General features: G+C 45.7%; 1 protein-coding gene across 1 annotated transcript; it reads right to left on the bottom strand.

Annotated features, from left to right (window-relative positions):
* Positions 1-3,391: 3,391 nt before the first annotated feature.
* Positions 3,392-9,778, bottom strand: LOC147889831 (histidine kinase CKI1-like). Its single transcript, XM_087391938.1, has 8 exons — positions 8,822-9,778; positions 8,420-8,659; positions 7,566-8,279; positions 7,018-7,393; positions 6,104-6,699; positions 4,432-5,934; positions 3,962-4,309; positions 3,392-3,709 (listed from the first exon to the last, which is right to left on the bottom strand). Exons 1-7 carry the CDS (start codon positions 9,167-9,169, stop codon positions 4,091-4,093), a joined length of 3,996 nt encoding a protein of 1,331 aa, XP_087248064.1. The 5' UTR covers positions 9,170-9,778; the 3' UTR covers positions 3,392-3,709; positions 3,962-4,090.
* Positions 9,779-11,459: the final 1,681 nt, after the last annotated feature.

Here is an 11,459-nt window from a genome sequence, read left to right as displayed (position 1 = left end):
AGTAAGACTCCTTCCCTCTCTCCCACAATCTTCACACCACTGGGAATGCCAGCAAATGGCGCTGTAGAACAGCCAAATATGGTGGTACAGCCACCCGTCATGCATGACGAACAGGCTAGACAGCAGCCTAATATGGAACATTTTGTTAGGAGGAGCACCCGTGTACAACGGCCTCCTGACAGGTTTGTTCCAGGAGCCAATAATGTGGCTGATTTTATCATGCTAACAGATTGTGGTGAGCCTTCCAGCTTCAAGGAAGCTATGGGAAGAACAGAGAAAAGGAAGTGGGAGAAAGCCATGCAGTCAGAAATGGACTCCCTACTTCAAAATGATACATGGGACTTGGTGCAGCTACCTGCAGGCAGAAAGGTTTTGCCATGCAAGTGGGTTTACAAAGTCAAAGTGGATTCAAATGCTTTACCGAGGTATAAGGCCAGATTGGTTGCCAAGGGATTTAAGCAGGAGAAGGGCATTGACTTTGATGAGATTTTTTCCCCTGTAGTCAAGATGACTACTTTGAGAGCAGTGTTAGCTCTTGTTGCTCATGAGGACATGGATTTATGTCAGATGGATGTGAAGACTACTTTTCTTCACGGAGATCTCCATGATGAGATCTACATGAGTCAGCCAGAGGGATATGCTGTTAAAGGGAAAGAGCAGCTTGTGTGTAAGCTCAAGAGGAGCTTGTATGGACTCAAGCAGGCGCCAAGAGAATGGTACAAGAAGTTTGATGCCTTCATGCAGTCCCAAGGGTATCATAGGTGTGAGACCGATCACTGCTTGTACACCAAACGGGCAAAGGATGGCAGTTTGATGCTACTCATTCTATATGTGGATGACATGCTGATTGCCAGCAAATCTCAGCAGAAAATTAGTGCTTTGAAGAAGCAACTGCATAAGTCTTTTGACATGAAAGACTTGGGTGATGCAAACCATATTCTTGGTATGCGGATTATTCGTGACAGGTCCAAGGGACTTTTGTTTCTGTCACAAAAGGAGTACATTGACAAAGTACTGCAGAGGTTTAAAATGGAGGGGGGGAAGTCTATTAGTACCCCGTTGCCTCCACATTTAAAACTCAGTAGTAAGGACAGCCCCAGATCAGATGATGATAAGGCTGAAATGGCCAAGGTTCTGTATGCATCTGCAGTTGGTTCTTTGATGTATGCCATGGTTGCCACTCGTCCGGAAATTGCTTTTGCGGTGGGAGTCATCAGCAGGTATATGGCAAATCCAGGCAAGCGGCACTGGGAAGCAGTGAAAGGCGTCTTGAGGTATCTCAAGGGTACAAAGACTTGTGCATATGCTATGGTAGGCAGGATGCATTGGTGCATGGTTTTACAGATTCAGACTATGCAGGGAATGCAGATAACCGGAAGTCTACTACCGGTTATATTCACATTTGCAGGAGGTGCTATATCATGGGTGTCTCGGTTGCAGAAATGCATTGCACTGTCAACCACTTAAGCTGAATATGTTGCAGCCACTGAGGCTTGCAAGGAAGCAATATGGCTTACTCGGCTGGTGGGAGATTTGGGCATTACAGGAGATATGCCAATTTTGCATTGTGATAGTCAGAGTGCTATCATGTTGGCAAAGAATCCGGTCTTTCATCAGAAGACCAAGCACATAGATGTGAAATACCATTTCATCAGGGAGGTACTGGAAGACAAGCGACTTGAGCTTGTGAAGGTGCATACTGATGATAATCCTGCAGATTTGCTCACTAAGAGCTTGCCTACAGAGCGGTTTGCACATTGTCGCCACATCATGGGATTAGGATGAGACCATTCTTATTTTATGGTCTTGTATACAGTAACTGTATATTGCTGTAATTTTTATTCTTTTCTCCCCTTTAGGCACATTGGCCTTTAGGTGGGAGGTTGTTGGGGTAAAGGCACATTGCCACCCTTTAAAAGTTAAGACAGTCATAGGGTGAATCCCTAATCCTAATAAAACCTATGAATTTGTGGTGTGGCTCAACACTTTTTACACACCCACACTTCTTGTGTCTCCCTCTCTCTGTCTCCTTTGTTCCACTCCCCTACTCTCTCTTTCCCTCACAAGGTCCGCATAGGGCAAGTGAATGCCCATATAAGGGCTCAATGAACCCTCCTATGTCATGCTTTAAATGCCAAGGGCGGCATTTTCTAAAGGACTGCCCCTATAGGGATTTTACCCCGACAGTTTCAACCCACAACACGCCCTATGCCCTTGTGTGCTAGTTGCGGAGGGGAGCATTTATGCAAGGATTGCCCCTTGATGAGACCAGCAACTTCGGCCACCCCGCCCAAGAGTACTAGCATCAATCTGTTGAGTATTGAACAAGTAGCGACAGTACCCTTGAAGGTCAAGTAGCGGCAGTACCCTTGAAGGTCATCACGAGGATGTAGGCCAGAGCCATACGCAGGGAAATGAAGGAGCAAGCAAGGAAGGACAAAATGCCCGTGTCGCAAAACCCCAAGGCACCCCTTCCCCACAGACTAGGTCCAAGAAGGCCACCCAGGTGAAGGATCACAAGATCTTATACTAGCAGGCCAAAAGAACTCAAGAAGAAGGGTGCTTCCAAGGATACGACAACCCAACTAAGGTTAGGGAAGTAAACCTGTGCCAAAAGGGGTGGACCCACAACCAGTATACATAGCAAGATGATATGTGTGTGAACACGACATGGGATGCCTGCACCTAGGACACATGGAGCCAACAGAGCCAATGGACCAAGGAGAAGCTAGTTCCAATAGGACATGTGGCAGACGAACAAGTGATCTTGAGAGTGGGACTCAATCCCCCGCGCCCGAACATAGGGACATGTGGCCAACAGTTAGGGCAACAACCCTAGACCGACCAGTGTGACGAAGACCTAGACGTGGCACTCATCCAACGATTGAGGCGTGGAGATCCAACGACCGCAAATGGCCGAAGAACTCATATAAGCTTGTCGAAGATGAGGTAGCCTAGGGGTTCAAAGAGCATGAGGGTACCGAGGAGGAGGTTCAACTTGCACAAGCATTTCATAGTGTCAAAGATCATGAGGGGGGCTTCGGCTAATGGCAAAGCTCCTGGGTGAAGTCAATGCGCTGTCAAGAGAGCATGAGGGGGTGTTTAGACTCTGACGAAGAGAGAGTGAGGTGTGTGCGTGTAGCATAGCATCATGAAGCAATTTGTTTTTATCACAACCAATTGTTTTCTTCCCTTTCCCATAATCAAACCCCTCGAATTGCTGATTTGTATAATTGGTTTCTCAACTTGCATTAATAGAAAGTTCCTTTCTGTAGATAAAAAGAGTTGTAAGGATAAAATTTTGAGCTAGTGAATGTATGTAAATTTAGACAAAAGAGAAGAGAATGAAGTTCAAGCCTTAGGGCTGTGTAACAACACAATCACCCTCCAAACTATAAGTTGAACTTTTGGTCTCTTGTACAGCAACTAGAAGTTGAGAATCACGTGCTGGTTCTAAATCATAACTATGCCAACGCCTGGCATATAGCATTTGAATAATTTTATGTAGTGTATCTACACTTTTGAGGAGCTGCTTTCCGAATTAATGATGGAAACTCAGGGGTCCGGTGCAGGCTCTTTTAAATGCATGGACTTGTATATCCTTCTTGGATCGAAGGTCTGGTAAAGAAATGTGAGGTGGCAGTCGATATTTTGGTCCATTTAAGTGCAGCCTGGTGCAGCAGATAAGCCTTTGCCAAGCCATTACCTTCTGTCAATATGAACAGAATCAAGTATAGTGAAGATTAAGTGTTAGTCTTAGATTTTCGAATATAGGAAAACGAAAAGCTGAGCTTGAGGGCATCTGCAATATTCCTGAAACTCTGTTGATGAAATTAGCTCTAATTTCATCAAGCAATTAGAGCTAATTTCATCAAGCATATTGCAGATGCCCAGAAGCTAATTCAATCGTAGCTTCTTCTCATTGGTAAAGAAAATTGCTATGCCACAAGAGATGGCTCACCGCAAATATGGTCCAACTGCTAAAAAAGTCCAGGCTGCAGCTGCTGGGGACTAGTCCGAAGGTTGATCTCTCGGAAAAGGGACACAAGAACCTTGATGCAGGAGACGAACCTCCCTCCCCGCTCTGATATTAAGAATTTCGTCCTGTGGAAAGATTTGCTACTGCATTGAGTAACGCCTTTGTTGCCAGCGGCTTGGTCAAGTAAAAATCCATTCCAGCCTCAATGCACTTCTTCTCATCCTGAGCCATTGCATGTGCTGTGAGAGCTATGACAGGAGTTCGGACACCATATCTACTCTCTTCATCCCGTATGCGTTGGGTCGCGTCGTAGCCGTTTAAAATAGGCATCTGTATCCAAAGTCAAGCATGCGATGAGGTTTTTGCTCTATTTTGTTCTGTACAGTAAGGAAAGTTGCACAGATCGAGCTCAGCTGGTCACATCATTGTACTGTAATAGAAGAAAAGCGTACCTCGCAGTCCATAAGGACTAAGTCAAATGGAAGATTTTTGTTCTCTGTAGTGCCTCCCTCTGAGAGAGACCCTGCATCCCCAGATGGAGAGACTCTACTTCTGTACAAGTTTTCCAAAACCAGACGAGCAGCCTCGGCACCGTTGTCGACGCACTCGACCGTTGCCCCCAAGCGAACTAGCGTTGTTTTAGTTAGTCGCTGCAACACAGGATTGTCCTCAGCAACAAGGATGTGCATCGACGACAATGCATGCTGAGGACCCATTAGCTCATCCTCTCTGGATCTACCCCTTGAATGTGGCAGCTTCTCTGGGCTTCTATACAATGGTGATCTATTGGGTGTTTGTGGAGGTGACGACCTTTCAATGTTTGTCCTCCCTGACAGAGCGGAGGTGCTATCGCGGAAGGCAATGGCTGATTGCAAAGGACGATTTTTGTCATCATTATCGGTTGCTTGACTCTTGAAGTTGCTCATGTCTGACGGCAATCGTGCCTCCTCCTGAAAAGTTCTCATACATGAAAGAGATGTGTACAGCGAGTTGGCTGTACCCATATCGATACTTTCACAAAACCTAGAAGGCAAATGTGGCACTTCGCCCTCGCATGACTTTCGCGCTCTATTGCCAATTAGATCTTGTAACAATTCCCAAATACACTGTAATCGAGAAGCATGTAAGGGCTTGTGCAGAATGAGGTCGCACGGAATGGCTCCCGTTTTTAAATCCTGAAGATCGGCACTTGGAGTGTTTGCATTGACCAGCCAGATAACCTTGAAAAATGGGCCTTCCAACAAACTGTCCTCCAACGCCAAAAACAAAGAATCCAAAGGTACTGTAACCATAGCAATATCTATCAACAAGAGAAGGCGACCGCGTTGTGCATGTCCTTTTGGCTTAAAATCTGCAGTAGAGCCAGAGTCGGGAATAGGCAGCTGATGCATAGATGCATCAATGCTAGTTCTTGCCCTTGCCGTCTCATTTTGGTCCATATCCTCCACCCATGAATCACCGAGATGACTCCCGGGAGATATTATGTTAAATCTTTCCGAGGTGCTGAAACTTTCACAGAAAATCTCTCGCTTGATTCTCTCAACGGTCGGTGTGAATTCATCCCAGCTACTAATTGTCCACACTTGCAAACCTCTTCTTTCCATCCACTTCTTCACCACTCTCTTGCCTGCCTGTCCCTGCATTGCTATCAAGACATGAAATCCTTCTGCAATCGGGGGTGAATTAAGACCGGCCACGTCCAAATCCTGAGAAAGAATAGGTGCTTCACTGGAATCCAGATGCCAGCTAGGAGAGACCGATGTGCTATTGACACCGAATGTGGCCTGTAAAGAAGCCCCATCCTGCACATTATATTCTTGTAAGGAGCCTTTCCCTCCCCCATGCTTTGCATACGTTTTGCTGCGTTTGAACACTAGACTAAATTTAAAACGAGTTCCTGGTTCTCCAGGTTCGTCCTTGTCAATAATGTTGATATCTCCTCCCATCAAACGGACCTGTTCCAATTATAAATGATGTTCAGAAAAGAATTGTCTGTACATTAGAGAATACTCTGCTGTCAAAAAACCTTTTCCAGAAAGAAATTGAAAGGACAGTTAGAAATCGATCGGCAAAGATGAGCAGACAAGCATGGGATGCACTAATGCATTGGATCGCCAAGCTTACCAAGGATCTAACTATGCCAAGGCCAAGCCCTGTTCCATCGTAGTTTCGTGGACCTGAAGACTCCACTTGTACAAAATTTTCAAAAACAGCTTTCCACCTTTCTTTTGGTATGCCTCTTCCTGTGTCATCAACCTCAAACTCTATCTGTATGTCGTCCTCATTTTGGTGTCGCTCAGAAAATCCCTGAATTAGCTTGCATATCTCCTTTTCCCGGGACGGGGATTTGAAGAATTGGTTCCAAGGCCAAGTGGACATCCTTCCTCGGTACCTCAAGTGAGGCCTAGCTGTAGTTACGCCCATAGGTTTCACCCATGCACGCAGGACAACATGCCCCCCCTCAGAGGTAAACTTAACACCATTACTGAGCAGGTTAGCCATGATCTGCTTGAGACGCCCTGCGTCTGCTATCACCCATGAGGCCTTTTCAACGCTTCCATCTGAAAGATCTAGGACCACCTCTACTCCTTTTTTAAGCCCAACAACGGAGAAAATGTCAACTACTTCTTCAAGAGCATTTACCAGATCGAAATCTGACTCCTGCAACAGCAACTTTCCTGCCTCAATTTTACTCATGTCCAAGATTGAGTTCAAAATTCCTGTACATGAAGTTTTGTACCACGAATCAGAAGCCAGAAGCGCTTGGCCAGTTTACAAACTACAACCACATATTCATACTCGTATGAGTTTCAGAAATAAAACAAGTCTGACATGGATATGCTAACAAACAGTAGACAACACGAAATCATATCAAAGCCCTTACTAGTAAGTATATTCTAGGGTTTACCCACAATAACATTACGCTTGCAAGATCGGTCATCCTTGCACACTGTGGATCATACAAGGTAGAGTATAGTTGCAACAACAGCTGTATACATTGAACCTATCAAATACCTGAGGCGGAGTTAGTGACATACCAAGCAGATTAGTGGCACAAGACTTCATTTGGAGTAAGTTGGACTCAAGCTCAGAGCATTCGGAAGTATCACAAAGGCACAGATCGATAAGACCAAGAATAGCTGCCAGTGGAGTGCGAAGATCATGGCTCATATTAGCGAATACTAGGCTCTTGTGACTACTCTTTGTTTCAGCCCTCTTTGTCTCTTCCAACTGCTGAATCAGTGCTGCCCGGAGACGCATCTCATTGCTGACACCCTTTGTTAAAAGAACCACAAAGAAGCACCCAACTAGCCCCATGCAAGTAGCTAGTGCAACTAGAACTGCCAAGGTCGTATGGCTTCGCTTCTCTGTTGGACCCCAAATGCTGCTATATGGGATAATAACAACACACACCTGTCACAATAAAGTCAGTACTGACAATGAATTTTAAAACTATTTTCCTTAGCCAGATGAAACAGGCCAAAATTGAATCAGAAACAAGCAAGTGCTCTTGTTTCTCTTCTCATGGGCTAAAAAGACGGCAAACCCTCTTTCCTATTTCTAAGCAAGCATGTCATGCGCATACCAATGTTGTGCCTGCAAGATGGATTGGCGCACTGTCTACCATGTAGCGTGTGCCCTGCAAATTTACATCGATTGCCATAAATGTTTCATCCCTTAGGGCCAAAATTTTTGGGAACTGTCTCATCAAGGAATTTGCAGCCCCTGCTATGATCGCATTGTTGGATTCTGTGGCCAGAGGCAATATCTCAGTATCATTCCCTTCACTAGATATTGAGACGGGAGGTCCTGTTTGAGCTACCAACCGGCCATCTTCAGTGGCAAGGTAGACATCACCTCCTTCCAGATCAAGAGTTTGGAAAAGGTCTTGAATCCTTGCTAGACGTACCCCTATTGCAATGGCACCAACAGGACCTGTGGAAGGACTTTGTGTAACAGGCGAAAGAGAGGAGAACAATACGCTCTTTGAATCAGCTAGTGAGATATCCCAGGTCGCCGTGCTATCTTGACCTTGCAGCAAGCTTTTCACCGAATTACGTCCCCAGTATCGAAAAGGAGCGATTGGAGTAGCTTCTCCGTTGGGTATTCCCGTACTCTCATCAGCAGATTGACGATACCACTTATACCCCTGAGGGTCTAGATACGATGAGTTCGCAAAAATAAACGTCGTGCCGGATGAACCACTTGAGTAGGACATGAATATGCCATTCTCTCCAATATATGTGACTTGAGCTTTCCCTGTGAGAACCGAAAAGACAAGGAAGAGTGATGGCCTCACCTGAAACAGGACACATAAGTTGCAAATTGATGTCCATGAGTCTAAACCCAAGCGTAAGGCAGCAACGAACATCATAGAAGCAGTCCAAGGAACTTATCAGATTCCCACGGGAACCTGCCTAGATTTCCAGGAGGGCATACCTGATTCTCTAGAGCTGCAAATGTAGATAGGCTTCCTCGACTAACAGAGCTGAGAAACCTTGCCAGTGAGGCTGCTGATTCATCGTTCCCTTGAAGCACAGCATTTGTAGTAGCTTTGCTGTGCAGTAGCAACTCTTGACGAAATTCATCGGCGACAGATCTAACAGAGTGTTGCACATTGGTGGAAGTGAAAACCCAATTGAGCACGGTCATCACAATCAAAAGTACTGCCAGTAGACCCTGCAAAACAAAATAACCTTCGACTGAGGTTCTTGAATTTGTCTAGCATTCGAAGAACGCGCAATTACAGGGCTCGGTCTCGTCGCTACCTATAGTTTGAGCGCATGCTAACGATTTCGACAGAACAAGAATCACGCCAACACTGATAGTATCAGGACTTACCGTCAAAGCCAACCTCGATGTCAAGAGAGGATTGCACATAACACCACAGAATGATCGCGAGGCAGCATTGCGTTCCCAGCAATTGAAATGCCCTGGCTCAGGACAGCACTTGGTCGTCCCTTCTCCCGCAGGCTGCTCCCCAGTGTCAAGGTCCCTCTCTGTAGCTTTAATCACGTCGGGAACCCACGGTATGTCTACAACAGTCTCTCCTTGCCTTTGCAAACTGACATCGTAATTCGAATCGAGTCCTTCAACAGCAGGAGTTCTTCCAGGAGAAGGAGACGCACTGAGGAATGGAACAGGACAACAGGAGCTCGGAGAAGGAAAGCGGCTCGATTCGTATTCCATTTTGTAGAGCTGAGCCACCTTACGATGGATAGAAGCTCACATTTTACTTGAATTCAGCAGGAGCCAAAAAACAGGGGAGCAAGCAGCGGCAGATTTGACAGAGTATTCGAGAAGCACTGAGTAACTTGGATTGATTGCGTGGAATAGAAGAGGTGCCCGCCATCTTGTTGACGGCGGGTGGCACATATGGTGACAATTCGGAGGCAGCATGCCTGCAGGACGCACAGGGCTGATTTCAGAATGGCTCTCAGGTGAGTCGGCTGCAAACGGTAAGAATCTCAATCTCAAGCAATTCCGTGTCAAGCCTGGTTTTGCGACATATTGGGTATTCATCGCAACTACAGGCTGCCTGAGGCTTCACCGGGACACCATGCCGAAGCCCACATTGGAAAGCAGCAGAGGTGAGTGCAGCTAGCAGCTACCAAGTGATTCCGAAAGAAGCAAATGCAAACGAAGGAGGCACTGATATCAAGGCGATGGGCCGTGGTAGAAAGGGGAATGCGACAGGTGCATGATTTTGGGCTGTTGAGGATTGAAGGAGAGAGGAATGGATAGGGAAGGAGAGAGGTACAAGAAGAAGAGTTGGGTGAGGGTGGCAGGGAAGCTGCAGCAGGGATGATGACAAGCGAGTGACAACTGAGGGAGGGAGGGAGGGAGGGATGGAGGAGGAGGAGGAGGAGGTAATGAGCTACTGAGGGAGTGAGCTGGGATCCCATCCCAGGTTATTGTTGGAGATGATGGTGGTGAGGGTAATGGATTGACAGGCAACAGAGGCAAACGAGGCAGTGGATGATGCTAATGCCAACAAGAAATCTTCAACTCTTGCAAGCTTTGCTCTCAACTCCAACAGTTGTTGTTGTTGTTGTTGTTGTTGTTGCTGTTGCTGTTGTGAGTGAGTTGAGTGTATATACAGTGCCTACAGGCTTTGCTTTGTTTGTTTGCTTCTTCTTCTTCTTGTCGTTTGTTTTGCACGATCAACTAACTTGGACGGAGCCCATCATCATGAATGCTTTACTTTCCAACACTACGTGGGCTTCCGTTACAACTCTCCTCCTCCTTTTCCTCCTACTTCCTTCCCCTGCCCACTGCCTCGCCTCTCACTCCTCTTGATTGATTGATTCGTTCCCTTGCTGGCAGTGCCCTCCACTTCGGCCCCTCAACTCGCCTGTCCTCGTTGCTGACCCAACAGAACTTAGACGGAGAAGCGGATTGCTTGCTGGTTTCTTCCCAACTTCCAAACTCCTATCATCTACCTTAGTGCGTGCGAGAGAGTGATTTACCTTAGAGTGAGTGCACTGTGCGTGTAGTAGCATCAAGATCTGATGGTGATGATAACTATAGTGGTGGTGGCTCCTCTGCTGCTGCTGCTGCATGGTGCTCTTGGTGGAGCCTGCTGGGCGGCTCTAACCCGGATTTGATTCCCTCTTGGAAAGTGCTTCCTTCAACTCTCTCTAGAATCTAGATATGCTCCCTTCCCAGTCAATCTCTCATAAAACTATAAAACTCAAGACACAAATACCACATTGCCCATTGCCTAGTCTTGTAGCAATCCTCTTCTGGCTCAAGCCCCAGTGGCGACCTTCTACTTCAATAGTGAACAACCAAGGTCAAGAGTTGGTCAAGGACACAAACACTTAAGGTCTTCCTACTCCATCGCATACACCCATCTCTTACATTCATGCTAAGAGTGCAACATACACTCCAGCTTCCAATCACTTCAACTAAATCAAGTTGCTCTAACAATGTTCCAACATCACCATTCCAATTTCAATGGGTCCATTAATGATAAGATTAAAAGTCGTATGTCGAGACTCTAACCCTGCTTTATTCTAAAACAACTCCTACATTGTCACAATTTTGAATGAGTGGGTTTTCTAATTCCAAAAACTCCTCTCCACTTGGGCTTCAAGGACTCTAACCTTGCGTTATTTAAAAACGACTCCTACATCTGTCACAATGTGGATTTTACTAATTCCAAAAACTCCTCTCCACTTGCTTTTACATTTACCTTTCATCAAGATATCACTTGTAAGTTGTGATGCAAGAGTAAACAAGTGCAGTTGGAAACTCTTTCCTTATAAATGGGAAATGTACATACCTTACATAGAATATCTCCTAGTCTTATTCAGAGCTTATGGTTTGATTTGACTTAAGAGACCCTATTTTAAAAGTAGTAATTATACATTAAAATTCACAAAAGGATAATCCAACTATTGACTATAGCACTCCCTCGAAAGAAGGTAGTGCTAATAAATTATGCAAAAGCTATTCTAATTCTCTAGATACAAAC

This window comes from Dipteris shenzhenensis, chromosome 20 (assembly GCF_047967505.1).
Source record: "Dipteris shenzhenensis isolate YYH24624 ecotype China chromosome 20, Dip_SZ_1.0, whole genome shotgun sequence".
In the NCBI taxonomy this organism is placed as follows: Eukaryota; Viridiplantae; Streptophyta; class Polypodiopsida; order Gleicheniales; family Dipteridaceae; genus Dipteris; species Dipteris shenzhenensis.
The sequence above is the reverse complement of the archived record's forward strand: the minus strand, read 5'-3'. Positions and strand labels throughout refer to the sequence as shown.